Source organism: Panthera pardus, unplaced genomic scaffold (assembly GCF_024362965.1).
Source record: "Panthera pardus isolate Hobbes unplaced genomic scaffold, ASM2436296v1 HiC_scaffold_16, whole genome shotgun sequence".
Lineage (NCBI taxonomy): Eukaryota > Metazoa > Chordata > Mammalia > Carnivora > Felidae > Panthera > Panthera pardus.
Window position 1 is genome coordinate 142723360 of NW_026526721.1, and position 15998 is coordinate 142739357.

General features: G+C 50.9%; 1 protein-coding gene and 1 long non-coding RNA gene across 3 annotated transcripts; one reads left to right on the forward strand and one right to left on the reverse strand.

The window, feature by feature from the left end:
• Positions 1-3739: 3739 nt before the first annotated feature.
• LOC109251341 (uncharacterized) lies at positions 3740-5017 on the forward strand. Its single transcript, XR_002073458.2, has 2 exons — positions 3740-3861; positions 4817-5017. It is a non-coding gene; the product is annotated as an uncharacterized LOC109251341 (long non-coding RNA).
• A 2632-nt stretch (positions 5018-7649) lies between these two features.
• On the reverse strand, positions 7650-14291 carry EOMES (eomesodermin). 2 transcript variants are annotated; one of them, XM_019422864.2, is made up of 6 exons: positions 12989-14291; positions 11829-11983; positions 11033-11154; positions 10425-10583; positions 10278-10339; positions 7650-9451 (listed from the first exon to the last, which is right to left on the reverse strand). In XM_019422864.2, exons 1-6 carry the CDS (start codon positions 13891-13893, stop codon positions 8770-8772), a joined length of 2085 nt encoding a protein of 694 aa, XP_019278409.2. In that variant the 5' UTR covers positions 13894-14291; the 3' UTR covers positions 7650-8769. The 2 variants fall into 2 exon arrangements, with proteins under 2 accessions (XP_019278409.2, XP_019278408.2); XM_019422863.2 differs by having other exon boundaries at positions 7650-9508.
• Positions 14292-15998: the final 1707 nt, after the last annotated feature.

A 15998-nucleotide genomic window follows, 5' to 3' on the forward strand; every position in this document is an offset into this window, starting at 1 on the left:
TCCCACATAGAAGCACGCACGTGCATATTTTTGTACGCTACGTCAATTCACATTTCCCTGGGCTTTTCTGCAGCAGCTATGTGGTCCCTATCTGCAGCCTTCCTTTTTAAACCATTTTTTAAATGTTTATGTATTTATGTACTTACTTATTTTCAGAGAGAAAGAGAGGGGGAAGAGGGGAGGTCCAGAGAGGTAGGAGAGAGAGAATCTCAAGAGCAGAACCCCACACAGGGTTTGATCTCAAAAACCGCGAGATCATGACCTGAGCTGAAATCAAGAGTAGGACACTTAACCCACTGAGCCACCCAGGCGCTCCTCTATCTGCAGCCTTCTAAGTATTTAGTGATGAACACAGTCTAACTAGTTGATCCATTAGATCCACAATCACCTTCTCTTTGCACAGGAAAAAAACTGGAATCCTGGAAGAAGTAAAATTCCAGAGAACGTTTTTGGATCTTAGATTCATAAGATAAAGATAAAACCTGCCTGCCAAGATTAAGAACACCGGCAAATATGTAAGATAGAGGACGTAGATTCTGTGGCTTCTCTACCGCAGGGCTGAGTATAGGTCAAAGTGCAGGAGGAAATAGATGCCATTTCATGACAGGGTCAGATTTTAGCAAAAAATAAAGAAGAAAGATTAATTATTGCTCCATTTAGATTTCAAATCTTGTTCATTCCCTGAAAAACAATAATGCAAGCTACGCTTTACAATGTTATGTTTTCATTACTAAATATTTTACATTTATGTTCCATTACTATAATATTTTACTGAAATATTTTATGTTTAAAGTATAGTGTCCAACTGACAGTATCCTGCAGAGCTCATGGACCCCTTAGGGGGCAGGGCATGCCCCAGAGCACTGTGACCCTTGCCCTACCTCTGTATGACGGGATGGACAGAGCAGTCTCCAAGGTGCCTCCTAGCTCTCCAGTGCAGTGACTCGAGGACCGACGATTGGTTTGGGGACTTAGGAAGAAGTCCTATCTAACAGAAGGCCATATTCTCAGGGCATTAAAACTGGGCATTATGAAAAGAAATGGTGACAATCACAGACTGTTGGAGCCTGCCTGGTGGCCTGTGGAGTAGGCTCCAATACTGTGTCTGGGATGGAAGGGGACAGGATCATAGCAACGGCATCTCCATCTTAAAATCGACGCTTGTTCTTGTTAGAATCACCATGATATTCTCAGTTACCCCTTCCGCCTCTGTTCCAGCGGTCCTGGGCTGGGAACTGTGAATCCTGGCGGTCCCACGGACTCTCCCCCACCTCCTCCCTCACACCCCCTCCTCAAACCTGGCTTTCACTCCAAACGAAACGGTAGAAACCACTTTTCTTTACTTGTCATGGCTGGAATCATCACCTCCCTCGAACAACCATCAAGGTTTTTTGATAGTCCTTTTTATCACTTATGATCCGCATGTGATGCTTCACCTTATGGATTCTTGAAATATACCTGTAAGGGGATTAGGAGATTGACGGTTTGCCCTGGGAGTACACAAGCAAATAAAAACGTATTTTATCACTTTGTTATGCACTGGTTTTATGATTTCTTAGCAACTTGTGTTTAGCAAACTGTTTCAACAAAAGTATATCATCTGCTAAATTTTACCAATTTATGCACTTTGTCCATTTTCTCACTTAATTTTCTCTCTTTTGCTAATGTTTATTTTTGAGAGAGAGAGAATGCTTGGGGCAGGGGCAGAGAGAGAGGAGGACAGATGATCTGAAGCAGGCTCTATGATAGAGGATCTGAAGTGGGCTCTGTGCTGACAGCAGAGAGCCCAATGCGGAGCTTGAACTCACGAACCGTGAGATCATGACCTGAGCTGAAGTCAAACACCGACTAAGCCACCCAGGCACCCCACTCACTCAATCTTCTATGGCCCATGTTCTCCAGAGGGCCACAGCTGTTTTCTTGTGATGATATATAAAGGGCAGAGACCTTGGCTTTTTGGTTTACTCTGCTTGTCACATTCAAAGTGTCACTGAGAATCACTATCCTGAAGAGATACTTGCACCCATGTTCATTGCAACATCATTCACAAGAGCTAAAACATGGAAACAGCCTAAGTGTACGTTGATAGATGAATGGAGATATGTATGTATATATATGGTATAATCTATGTATCTATATATCTATATATATGGTATAATCTATCTATCTATCTATCTATCTATCTATCTATCTAGTGTAATATTAAAAAATAAAATAAAATAAAATCCTGCCTTCTGTGACAACATGGATCGACCTTGAGAGTGTTATGCTAAAGGAAATAAGTCAGATAGAAAAAGACAAAGACCATATTATCTCACTTACATGTGGAATCTAAAAAAGCCAAACTCATAGAAATAGACAACAAAATGGTGTTTGCCAGGGGCTGGGTGCAGGGACATAAGAAAAATGGGGAGATGTTGGTCAAAGGGTAGAAGATTATAAAGGTCCAGTTATAAGGTGAATAAGTTCTGAAGATGTAATGCATGGCATAATGACTATAGTTAACAATATGGTATCACATACCTGAAAGTTGCTAAGAGAGTAGATCTCGAATATTCTCCCCGTATACAAAGAAGTGGTTATTATCTCATGTGATTGAAGTGTTAACTAACCTCACTATGGTCATCATTTCACAATATATACATGTATTAAATCATCAGGTTGTACCCCTTAAACTTACACAATGTTACATGTCGATTATATACTAATAAAAATGGGAAAAAATACATGATAAAAAAAAGTGTCATTGACTTACACTTCCTATGTATGTATAATTGGTGATAATAGATATGCTGAAATTTATTTCCTTTGTCAAATCCTTAATGAATTAACGGATCTAGTGGACAGTACTCAGTGGACAATGGCATGCCCCAAGGAAAGACAATCCAGACAACACAAGCCTCCTCGTGGAATGCTATCTCCGATGAAATACTGCTATCAAAAAACAGAACTTGAACCAGATCAAGTCTTTCTATTTAATTACCACTTTATTGCAAATGCAAGGGTCAGAGAATGCAGCCAGCAAAATCCAGAACCTGGACAATTAGAAGGAATACTCAGACTCTTTCAGTACATTGTAAGGAAAACTAAAAGAAGAGAGCAAGGGGAAGCCTTCTTGATTAAGAGAATCAAGTGACACATTAACCAGATGTGTGGGACTTGTTTGGATCCTGACTCAAACCAACCAACTGTAAAAAAAAAAACAAAAAAACAAAAGAACAACAAAAACTATTTGACAATAAAGGACACAAGCTTGGCTGTCTCATGATATTAAGAAATTATTGTTAATTCTGTAGGTGTGATAAATTATAAAAATGAACATATATTTTTTTAAGAATCCTCATGTTTTAGGGCCATGTATGGAAATCATTGTGGTTTAGGTGTCAGAATTCCTAGGATGTGTGAATGAGGTGAGGATTATAGAATGAAACAAGAACAGCCTTGAGTTGATGATTGTTTGTAGCTGGAAGACAGATAAATGAGGGCCCATTGTTCTCTACTTTGGTGTACGTTTGAAATTTTCTGTAGTTTTTTTTGAACTAATAAAGAATCTTTCATTTGCCAATGCATTTGGGTTCACCAACACACATCATGTATAAAGTCAGTAATTAATAATGCCTACGAATACTGGGAGTCCCTCGACAGTTTACAAAGCAGCTAATTTATAGTCTCATGTCTCCCTCCTGGGTACTACTAGGCGAGATCTGTGTTGTTTCAGTCCCCACTTGGCAGAAAAGAATGAAGCTCAAGGAAGCCCAGGGCAACTGCCGCCAGGAAGCCGCGCGGACCAGAGCTAGAACGCCGCGTCTTAGAAATTCCACGTTCGGGGCTCCTCCCCCCACACCAGGAAGCTTTAAAAAGGTAGAGTGGGAGTGGGATAACGGAAAGAATTGTTTACCGAACGCTTCAGGACCCGACACAACCGCGGCTTCTGGAGTGGAAGGGAGCCCTGCGCGCCCGGGCAGATACTCTCCGCGGCCACCAGATGGCGAAGGCTGCTCGCCGCCCGGGGGAGAAAGGCTCCCGCGTCTTGGCGCGGAATCTGCGGCGAGACTCCAAGGCCAAGGGCAAGGCGCTCCGCCCGTGCGCGGAAAGATGCGGCGAGCCTAAAGTGACAGAAGTTGCTATGGGAGTCCACAAGCTTATGGGAGCAAGTTTAGGGCTTTTTAAGGAGGCCGGGGCGTGAGGGGATTAAAGTGTGTGTGTGGGGGGGGGGGGGGGGGGGTGCACGCCGTGCTGCCTAAAATAAACAGTGACTCGCGCTCCGGGGTTGGTCCACGGATCCCTCAGAAGCCCTTTGGGGACCATCGCCCAGGGCCTGCTCTGTATGTGGCGCAGCTAATCCTACCCCCGGGGAACTTGATGCGCTTCTTTGGCCAAGCTCAAAGGATTCCGAGGGCCAAGGAGAAAGGGGGGGAAGGAGTAAATGAATCTCCAGGAGAGGAGGTTTATTTTTCCTTTAAGCCGTAATAAGGGAAAATCCGGTGGCCATCAAGGTGAGAGTCCCCATCATGTTTAAAAAAAAAATGCCCGTAAGTTTCAGGAGCTTTCAGGTTCCAGCGGGGGGGGGGGGGGGGAGGAACCCCAACAGTGTGAGCTGGGCCCAGGCCTCTTCGAGTCGCCCGCTGGAGTGCGACCCCGACGAGAGTGGGAGCAGGTGGACAGATTCGGCGCTTCTGAGTCCACGCGGGCCGGAGCTCACCTACTCCAAAGCTAAACTTGAGGGCTGGGGGACAGAAGGATGGGGATTTTATGGAAGGTATGGAAGGGGACTCAGTCGGGCTCACCAACCGTTTTGCAAATTGCCTTTTGAAAGCGCCTCCCGATGACGCCGGCATCTCCGCGAGTGAAAGCCAAACTTTTGGAGTCGGCGTGCAGTGGAGTGCGGGACCTTGCGGCGCGAACACGAGAAAAGGGATGCGCATGGCCGACGTCCAGGCCAATGGAAAATGAGTGGCTTTAATTCCTGCCCCTACTGGAGTCTCAATTTCGATTAAACTCAAGGGGCATGCGAGAACGTTTTTATTCCGGTGCGTTTTTGTGACACCTGCATTTTTTTTTTTAACTGCATCATCACACACACACACCCCCGCCCCCACCCCCAGTCGTTTGGTTCAGAAAGAAGGAAGGCACTGTGGAGGAAAGGGAAAACTGTGAGTCTGCCTTTACACCCAGGTTTAAAGCTAATCAAGGGTGTCTGGAAAAGCAGGAGCCTAGGATCCAAAGCTGATCTGGAGCTTGAAAGTCTCCATTCCGGGGTCGGGAGATGCTTTGCTGCAGACTCGGAAAGGGGCTCCGAACCTCGGCCCTGGTTCGGAGTTTGGCGCGCGGGTCTGCGGCTTTCCCCCCACCGCGCACCCCTTTTCGTACTTACTCTTCCTGCCTTTCCCAGCGGGCCGCCCCCCACCCCACCCCCAGGAAAGCTACCCGAGGGGCCAGCGGAGTTCGCAGCTTCGGCACCGAGAAGGAATCTTGGGACCACGGGGAGAGAACGCGTGCCGGGGCTGAGTGGCGAGCGAAGGAAGGCCCAGCCCCGAGTTCTTCCCCAATCAGCATCCCTTCCAGGGTCTAGGAGAGGGCTGTTTGTTTGTTTGCCTTTTTTTTTTTTTTTTTTTTTTTTTTTTTTTTTTTTTATGTGACTATGTAAAGGACAGCGTGGAAAATGGCAAACAACAGCATTTCCAGCTCGGAGTAGGGGTCCTTTATGCCCTTCGTTTTCCTCTGGGCGTTCGTTGGGGTTTCTTCGCTTCACTGTGCGCTTTTGTCTGGGGGCAGGAACCGAGGTGAAGCGAACCCCGGCGGAGCAGCAGCCCCGCAGGCCAAGGGTCTCCACCCTGCGCCGGGAAGGCCGCCCGCCCGGGTGCAAACGCGGGGACCCTGGCGGCGAATGTCAACAAACGGGGCGCCGAGCCCTTGATCTTTATTTAAATAGAGGCTTGTTTATCGGTGTCTTCCCGGGAGGATTAATTAGATACATCTCTTCACAATTTGAAGTCTGACACTCCGTCTTAGGAATGCCTTATCACAAGGTGTTAATTGGGGCCACTCAGCCACTTACGTTTCTATTAAACACTGTGAGGGACTTTTCACAAGTACCAGGTTCTTTTTGCCGTGCGGTGCAAAAATATACAGGACTCGAAATAGACCGGGGCCAGAGTCTGCTGCAGCCCGGCGGTGATTAGCATCTTCCGGCTTTCTAGAGGGCAGAGCGCTGTCCCTCGCAATCCCGTCGCATCTCCCAATACGTTACGGTTCCTCGGGGTGGGGCGGGGGGCGCTGACCAAGCGAGGGGGGGCTGCGAGTCCTCCCGCCAGAGTCTGACGCCGTCATCCACCATAAGTGTGCATAAAACAGATTTCAAGCTTTCGTTTCTAGCGTCGTCAAATTCCGGGGGGCTTTGGCAAAGCGTTTGGAACAAGCACCATCGTAGACACGTGGGGCTAGAGGCCGGGTCCCCAAGGCCACGGGCGGCGCGGGAAGAAGTCGGGCCCACGGAGGGTGCAGGGAATGGGAAAGTGGGGGGAGGCTCCTGGCGGCCTTAATTGGGCGCGGAAGAGGAGGAGGTCCCGGCTGATGGCTCGCCTCCCAGCGGCTAATCCTCTTAGCGGCTGCATTTCCGCGCCACGCAGTTTAGCAGAAAGACCCTCCTGGCCAGACCTTTACCCCGGGAGGGTCAGGAAGGGGCTGGAAAGGTTTGCAAGCTGGGCCAGAAGTCGTCTGCTGATAAGCCTGGCGGGACGTCTGGCGGGGGGACAAAGGGCCCTCCGCCCCACTCCTGGGTTTAACGTTTCGGCGGGCCCGAGGCTCAGCCAGGGGACGGGGTGGCCTTCGCCCTCCTGGGGAATGGGAGGCAAAGAAACGGAGCTAAACTCTGGGCGAACCGCTCCCAGGCTGCTGTTCGTCGAGCGGCACTGCACGGGACGACTGGAATCCTCATTTGTAAGCGTCGCGCGCGCCCCTAGCCCGCGCCGCAGCCCCAGCGTCCCCAGAGTCGCCGGCCAAGTTTGGCTGCCCGCAAAGCGCCCCAGCCAGCAGCGACCGAGGCGAGCCGCCCGCGGCCGGGGGTGCGCCTCGGGGCTCCGCGCAGAAAAAAAGCCGCAGGTCGGAGCCGAAACTGAGCCGTGGGAGGCCCCGCTTCCCGCCGCGCTTCAGGGACCAGTAACTCGTGGGCGCTCCAGGGGCCGCGGGGGTTCCCGGGGAGCCCACATGGGTCCAGGGATGGGTGGCCCCAAGAAAGCCTAGGAAAAGGCGCAGAGAACGAAGTGGTCCCTGGCCCAGGCAGGTCCGGGAACCCACGGGCTGGGGGGCTGACGTTTTCCAGGCTGGGGCCCAGCATAGGCCATGCAGCATCCCTACGTCCTCCCCTCCTCCCCACCCCCACGGGCCCAATACCCATTGTCCAGACTTCCCAGTGGGGCGAGGAAATAACCCCATTCATCTTCAAGAAAAAAAAAAAAAGAAGATAAACAAAAGCAATCCCACCCCCTCATGACTACTGTGTCCACTTACAGATTCTAGAACATGGGGGTGGGGCTGGGGGAGGTAGGGAGGGGAACAGTGTTCATGCTGGAGAAGAGTGGAGGAAGAAGCAAAAAGTAACAAAACAAAGAACAAAAAGTAAAACTGTACAGAAGACGGAGCTATGCCGGTTCCCTTAATGAACCACATTTATTAAAAATGACTAAGACTGTACATAAAAATCCAAGATCTCTAAAAAGCCTATAGGAGCTGTGGCATCAGGTTTTAGTTTCTTCACATTACCGAGTTGGGTAGGGGGCTGGCAAGAGGGTGAAATAGTTTTCCTTAAACACGTTTCAAGTTAGTACAGAGTAGCTGAATACATTCTTAACTATCTAAGAAGTAAACAGAATATTCCCAAACATCAGGGATGATGAGAGAACCAATCCCCCTGCCCCTGCAACTGTTGTCAGGTGATCTGGAAATTCTTTACAAAGCCAAAGCACCAATGTTACATAATCTCAGACACGTATGTAGACTATTTGTACAATATATCCCACATTATTCTACGGTGTATCTAAGCACACACAAAATTGTACACTTTAAAATTCTCTCTTTTTTTTTCTTTTTTGGCGACTCCCTCTTGCCTGCCCTCTCCTGAGTCCTACTGGCCACCCCGGCACGCAGCAGAGGACTGGCAAGTGAGGCGATCCTGAACTAGGGCAAACATGGCTTGTTTCCAAAGCCTAGGAGGAATCCAAGTCAGGTAAAACCAGCACCTTCAGGAAAGTTTTTCTCACCTCCTAGGCCTAGCATCTTTTGTCCCCAGCAGAAAGTAACAGCAAAAAGTCCCTTGTTGAAGCTTAAGGCCCAGCCCTTTTCTTCCAGAAGCAAAACATCTTACCACTCTGGGATTCTCTTTGCTTACAGATTTACAAATAGAAAGGAGAACCGAGGCTTTCAACTCATCGGATAGCGCTCAGCACTCAATCTTCACAGCCCGATTCTCTGAATGTTTAGTGCCTCCAATAAATAGATCCAGAACCTCAAATAACCTTGGAATTTTAAAACACTTTAAAGTCCTTCCTTAATTTTATTTAAAAAAGAAACAAAAAATTGCCAGGCTTGTTTCAGTTACCTGCAGCAATCAAAAAGCTTTGGCACCTTCTTTTAGAGGATTGCACAAAACAGGATGCATCAAGGTGGAATGCAAACGTCTTTTTGGCAAACCTAGGCAAAGAAGACAACAAAAAACACCACCAAGTCCATCTGCAAAAAGTTAGCTCATTTTTACGAAGTTGAAGTAACTCTTTAGGGAGTGGGGTAAAAAGCATAATACCCCCCCATGCCTTTTGAGGTGTCTTTGCTGTACTCTTCGGCGTTAATGTCCTCACACTTTATGGAGGGAGAATTTTCATTGCTAGAGGTGCTAGGAGACAGCCGCCTTCGCTTACAAGCACTGGTGTATACCCCAGAATCATTGGAATCGAGAGACTTGATGGAAGGGGGTGTCTCTATCCAGGAAGAGCTAATTTCTTCTTTGACTTTCTCCTTGGAGAGCTGATCTTCGGAGAACACAGGGGGGCTGGTTCTGGAGGTCCATGGGAGTCCAGCGGCCATCTTCCTCTGATAAGAACCTCGACCTCCCCACCCTGCCATGGCAGGGAAGGTTGGGTCAGGGTAATACCCCAGGGCGTGGGACGTCTGGAGGGGCAAGGATTTAATACCATATGGGAGCAAGGTGCTGGAAGTATATTCAGACTCATAGGAACCGATGTCTAGTTTGTTGGTCCCAGGTTGCTGGACAGGCGTGACAAGCCACCGCTGGGGAGGGTTGGCCACCTCTTCGCTCTGTTGGGGTGAAAGGAGGCCGTTGGTCTGTGGCACGGTTCTCTCGCCATTATAATATCGGGCTTGAGGTAAAGTGTTGACAAAGGGCTCCGGGAAGAAGGACTGAACGCCGTACCGACCTCCAGGGACAATCTGATGGGATCTAGGAGAATCCGTGGGAGATGGAGTTAACCTGTCATTTTCGGAAGCGGTGTACATGCTACAATATAAAGAGAAACACTTAAAAAAAAAAAACCCTAATGTTGCCCCAAATAACCACCTCCCAGAAATCAAAAAGGCTCACTTAGTGGGTTGCACTGGGAGCACTGGTCTGCTGGAGTGGAAGGACGGAGGTAGGAGGCACATTGGCCTGTTTCCGCTGGACTCTTAGCTCATGGGGGAAAAGTTTCCTCCCAAGCATTTAAGGACTGAAACTATAGAGAATCCACCTTTGTAAGTGCTGGGAGTTAAAGAAGGTGCAACTCTCCTTTGTCAATGTCAGGGGAGGGGCGCTGGCTGTGGTGTTAGAAATTCCAAATTTAAAAAGTATTGTGGGGTCTTGCTGTTTAAGGTGAAAATTACATCCTCTTAGTTTTCAGTTTTTCTTATGTAAAATAATAATAATAATAATAATAAAAGAAGGGGAGTAATAATACCTGTTCCTTAGAGGATAAAAAAAAAAGTTGGCTCACATGAAAAGGAAGGTATATAAATGCAGATTATGAAAATTTCAAATCTCCACTCAAGTGTTAAAAAAAAAAAAAAAAAAGCTCCTCATTTTTCAGCCCTTAACCTTCCTTTAGAAATTAACAAAACCCTTCTGTGAAAATTCTAAAGCAAGATTAGCTGAGGGAAAACTATGCAAAAAATAAAAATAGATAAAAATCCCAAAGATGAAAAGCTCTTCCTGGAATGTTCTCTGAAAGTGTCTGGTTATGTATATCCTGCTCAAAGGTGACCATGCAAATATGAACAAAAGTTGCACTTACGAATCATAGTTGTCCCTGAAGCCTTTTGCAAAGGGGTTATGGTCAATCTTTAGTTGAGTTATCTAGATAGGGGAGAAAAATGGTCGTTGAGTGCGTTATCACACCGGACCTGGCTGTAGAGGTCCTTGGGACAGTGGGGACACTCACGTCAGTGTTCTGGTAGGCAGTCACTGCAATGAACTGTGTTTCCGAGAAGGTGAAGGTCTGAGTCTTTGAGGGCTCATTCAAGTCCTCCACACCATCCTCTGTGACTTCAACAATGTGCAGCCGGGGTTGGTACTTGTGTAAAGACTGTAAGACTATCATCTGGAAATGGTATAGAAACAGTGTCGCCAAATCCCAGAAGTCTCTTAGAGGCTCAGCAAAAGTAAATCTTGACAAACTACATAGTTTTGCGATGGGACTCCCGCTTGCTCCCCACGACCGCGACAGTTTTCTATTGTCATTTTTCAGATCTTATCCTTGCTGCTTTTGAAACCTAAAAACACAGCCCGGCATGCATATTTGATAAACACTCTTTCCTCTTAGTTTATGAAGTCCCCCAAAGCTTTTAGTATTTCTTTTCCTAACGGTCAATTCACTGTTACTGACATCTAGTGAAAATGAGAAAGGTCAAAAGAAAAAAAAAAAAAAAGGTTAGAAATAGGGGAGCAAACAGGGAACAAGTGCACATGTTACAAATACAGTGAAGGGTTCGGAAGCTCATTAGGAAAGGGATCTATCGCCAGAAGACACCCCATCCTCTGTCACTCTACCTGGGTGTTGTTGTTGTTTGCGCCTTTGTTATTGGTGAGTTTTAATTTCCCAAAAGAAATCTCCTGTCTCATCCAGTGGGAACCAGTATTAGGAGACTCTGGGTGAACATACATTTTGTTGCCTAAGAGAAAATGAAACAAAACACAAAACCCAAGCATACAGGGCTGATTACAAATGGACACACGGGGAGGGATGTCTGTTACCTCTGGGCAAGATTTAAGAGCTACTCTTCCAGCCTAGTTTTCCCAGTGCTAGCTCTCCAACTAGACTCCACCCACAGCCCACCCAGGGCGCCTGTGCCTCCAGACTTCCCTGGACAAGGCAGTCATCTAATGCTAGCTCAAAATATAAAAATAGAACCACCAGGAGGTGTCTCTTGAAGGTCATTTTGGGGCCTTCTAAAGATGGAAGGGCAACGTCTGATGCAAAGTGGCTGGGTTTTCATGGGTGGACTCGACCTTGGCAGGGCTTTCTCAAGGCTTGGAAGACTGGAGCCCTTGCCCCCACCCCACCCCCACCCCGGGACAGAGGGTGGGGGGTAGGGGAGATTTAGTAGGAATTGGTAGGGGAGGGGCGGAAGGAGTAGGGTATGGTAAAAGTACCAAAGTTTATATTGACAGGCAAGAAATCTTGGCTTGGCAATTCTCTCCCTCTCTCCAGATTCAAACAATATAAAGAAACTCATACTAACACCTCTGCAGATCAGGGGAAAGTATTCGATTTAAATGGGAGTTCTCTGAGTCCAGGGTCCCCCGCTGGCCCGCTCCTCCCTGGCCGGGCCTCCTCTCTCCTCACCCTGCATGTTATTGTCCGCTTTGCCACAGGTCACCCACTTGCCCCCCTGGAATCGCCAGTGATTGGGGTCCGCCAGCACCACCTCTACGAACACGTTGTAGTGGGCAGTGGGATTGAGTCCGTTTATGTTGAAGCTCAAGAAAGGAAACATGCGCCTGTGCAAGGGAATAGAACCAGGGAAAACAATTTACATTCGGACGCCCGGGAGCAGGCCCATTCTAGGCCGGGTTTGCGGCCACCTGGGGGTAGGTCGGAGCAGGACATTTAGAAGTCTACAGAAAGAACAGAAAACTGCCACATAACGTGGCCCTTATTCTGCAAAATATTTCTGACTTGGCAACTCTTGGACCATCTCTTTTCGGAGACAATCGACCCCAAAGTCAGTATTTCCCCAGTTCCCTCTCTCCCCTCTCAAGTCCTTAATTTTTCTTCCAGGATGGGAAAAGCTCTTTCATTTTTCTACGTACAAGTACCAGAGAACGACAGTCAGTTGTTCGTCTTAAAATTTTGCAATTTTACTCGTCAGGCTCCAAGTTCCGCTTGAGCGCCCCTCTCCCAGCACCCACGCCTCGCTTTCCCCGTTAGTACCCACTATTAGCAGTTGGAAGTGTATCAGAACTTTCTCGCGCCCGGAACCCCACCAGGTCTGGCTCCAGGGCCTGCCTAACCAACCACCCCGACCAACCCACCCTCCAACGCCCATCTCCTCCAGGCGCCCCACGGAGACTGTGGCGCCTAAACTGCGGGAGCCCATCTACTGCGCTCAGGAAGCCAACCCCTGCTCCTTTTCCCCATCCGCGGCTCTTCGCCGGTATGCAGGGAACAGCTAGTAAATCCAGCTTTGTGGACAAGCCCCAATTTCCATTTCCGCCTCCTTCTCGCCAGTCCAGGTGAGGGTGACCGGAGGGGAGGGGAGGGGAGGGGTGTGTGCGGGGGGGATGGGGGTGGGGGTGGGGGAACAGCTGTAACGTTAGCACCCACCTCACACAAGGCGGTGCGCAGACCGGCAGGGACCCCGGCTCGGAGATGCGCGCGGAAAAACACTCTTCCAAGCCAAGCGCGGAACGAACGGGCACGGCTCCCTCACCCCCCAGCCTTCCCCAGGACCACACAGTCACTCACTTGTCATTCACCTCGGGGCCCCTCGGCGCTGCGCTCACCTGCCCTGTTTCGTAATGATCATCTCGGTTTGGTGGCGGTGGAACTTGAGCCACAGAGGCCGGTTGCACAGGTAGACGTGGGCACGGAAGCCGGAACCAGGAACCCCCAACCCCCCCAGTCCTCCGCAGGAACCCGCAGCTGCCGCCCCAGGGTACGGCCCATAGAGCGGAGCCCCCTGGCTGTACTGATAGGCGCCCGGGCCGCCTGCCCCGCCGCCGCCGCCGCCGCCGCCGCCGCCGCCGCCCGCGCCACTACTCGCGCCGGCTCCCGGGCCGAACTGCGCCCTCCCAGGTGGGCACACAGCCGCGGGGAAGCCGCCGGGGGGCAGCATGGAGCCGTAGGGGTAGCGCGCCCCGTTGGGAGCAGGGTACACAGATCCGTGGGGCGCCCCGGCCGCCGCCTGGTAGGGGAAGAGCGAGCAGGGCGCGGCCAGTTCGGAGCCCTGAGGCCCGGGGGACTGGAGGTAGTAGCGCTCCGAGCTCAGGCTGTCCATGGAGTAGCGCGCGGTGGCGGCGGCCGCGGCGGCGGCGGCGGCGGCGGCGGCGGCGGCGGCGGCAGAGGGCAGCTCTTCCTCCCCGCAGGGGGAGCCCTTGCGGCCGTCCGGGGGCCCGGGCTTGGCCACTGCCGCGGCGCTGGCGAAGGCGTCCCCGGCGTCGGCGTCACTGAGCATGGCCGCGGGGGCCCCCGCGCTGGCTGCTGTGGGTTCCCCGCTCCCAGTCTCGCACGAGAGGCTGCCAGGGAACTTCTTGGGCGCTTTGTCTAAGTCCAGCCTCTGAGGCGAGGGGGCCGCGCCAGGGAGGTGGCCTGCGCTCCCGCTGCCTCCGCCTCTCGCGCTCTCTAGCGGGTAGAAGTGAGCGCCGGGCAGGTTCACCGTGCTCACCAAGAGCTGCTCCCCTAACTGCATGCTTTGCAAAGCGCAGACGGCAGCTGGCTGCTTCCTCTCCTCCCGCGGCCTTAATATAAAGGCAGGATGGGGGAGCCAGCGCCCTCTTCCGAGGGGAAGGTAACTTCCCCTTCCTCCGGTGCTGGGGCTACCCACCTGGCTGCACGCGGGCGGCTAAGGCGCGCACTCGCGCGCCCCGAACCCAGCGTACTTGCCGCAAGGAAAACTCGCTGGGTTTGAAGGCAGGAGGTGGCAATTGACCGAAAAGCACTCTCCTTTTCCTTCTCTGTCCTCCTTGCCTCTCGGGATCCCCGTCCGCCTCCTCACTCACACCCAGGAAGAAGAGGACTAATATCTCTGCCCCATCCACCCACCAGCGCTGTTCTTTCTGCCCTTCTCGACTGCCCAGCTGTCGGTCAAGTTGACCACTTGGAAACTTGCAGGCTGTCATTGGCTGCTTTATATACGTGAGGCCAGGGAGGGGCTTCGCTGTCCCACAGCCCAGGACCCTCCTATTGGCTGATGGAGGTGACACTAATTCAATTAGGCATTTACTAATTGGATCAAGTCGCCTGCGACTTTCTTTTCCTTTAGTCTTTTTTTTTTTTTTCTTCTTCTTCTTCCCAGAGACTCTGTCCTACTGTGAGAATCAGTCGTTGTGTCCATATTTTGCTAGAGTTTGGGGGAACAGGATTTGGGGGTCTCCGTAGCAGGGTCCACTCTAAGCATCGAAGTCATCTCAGCAGCCTGAGCGGAGGATGCGGGGGCGGGAGCAGGTTTTAGAGGCTGGCACCAGAAAGGCAACGCAAGCTGATGGCTTGCAGGGAGGCGCAGGTCCCTGAGCGGGGGGATCTGGGACGAGTCGGAGAGAGGCCGAAGCGAGGTCTCTTTCCTCGTCAGGGGCTGTGGCTTCAGGCACACTTTCCTCCAGATAGGGGAGGCTTCCCCGGCCTTCAACACACGGGAACCACTTTTTGTTCGGTCCCACCCTTTTATTCATTGGGAAGGGTTTGTGAAGAGGAACCTTGCGCTCCGCTTTTGGGATTCCAGGGACGGCGAGAGAGAGCACATGGCCATCCTCTAGGGCCAGCTTATGAACCAGAAGCCCTGGTGGGGTGGGGTCCTGGGGACACCCTCAAACGCTCGTCAAGCACTTTTACTCCCCACAATTTAAAATCCACGCAGCTCAGTTGCCCTGAATCCTGGATTCCCTCCACCATCTTCAGTTGGGCCTGGCACCGAGAAACAAAGGTTCCCCAGCAGCAGTACGGTTGAGATTCCCTGCGCCTCTGCTCTGCGGCGCAACACAGAAGGTAGAATAATTAGTGAAATAATCAGTTTGATATTGAATTAAGCCCTTTTGCCCCAGCTGCCTGTTTCTCCCTTGCGTTTCCGCAGACAGTAGAGTCAAGAGTGGTGCCGTCTTATTTTATTGTTTTATTACCGAAGAGGGGGGAGGCACGTTTCATTGCGGAAAAGGAGAAGCATGAATATTCGCTGTTAATAAGCAATTACAGACGCGGCTTGTAATCGCTCCGGGAGCGCATTTTCCGGCTGAGATGTCGGGACGCTGCTTCCCCAACCGAACGCGATCACACGGGAAACTCTGAGCCCACAACAGATGAGGCGGCTGCAGGATTTGTGCAGCGCGCACACGCCCGTGCAGAACGGCTCGGAGCTTTCCGGCCTAGGTTCAAACCACAGCAGCCCCAACTTCGGCACGTCTGGGTTAGAGAGCGAGATGGTCCGTGATACACTCGGCCGCTCCAGGGAATTTACCAGTTTTCCTTGGTGGTGAAAACCGGGGGCGTGAGAAGGTTCTCAGGGTCAGGACACAGCCAGTGGGAATGGAGCACGTAAAGCGAGTGGGCCAGCGAGGTGGCCCCGCAGGTCCTGGGCAGAGCGGCCCGGAACAGATCCCTGGAAAGCTGGCCCAGAGCGCGCTCAGGCCAGCGCGCCTGGCATTTCGTCCCGCTAGTTTTGAATTCGGATTTGGCGTGGCTCTCTGTTCTGACCACACCGCCGTCCACTCCCACCTCCCGGCTTTTGTTTTATTTTGAGCCAGGGAAGTCATGAAGAATTGAATTTTTCGAGCACTTTATGCTTTTTGAAGACTTGGTGATTTT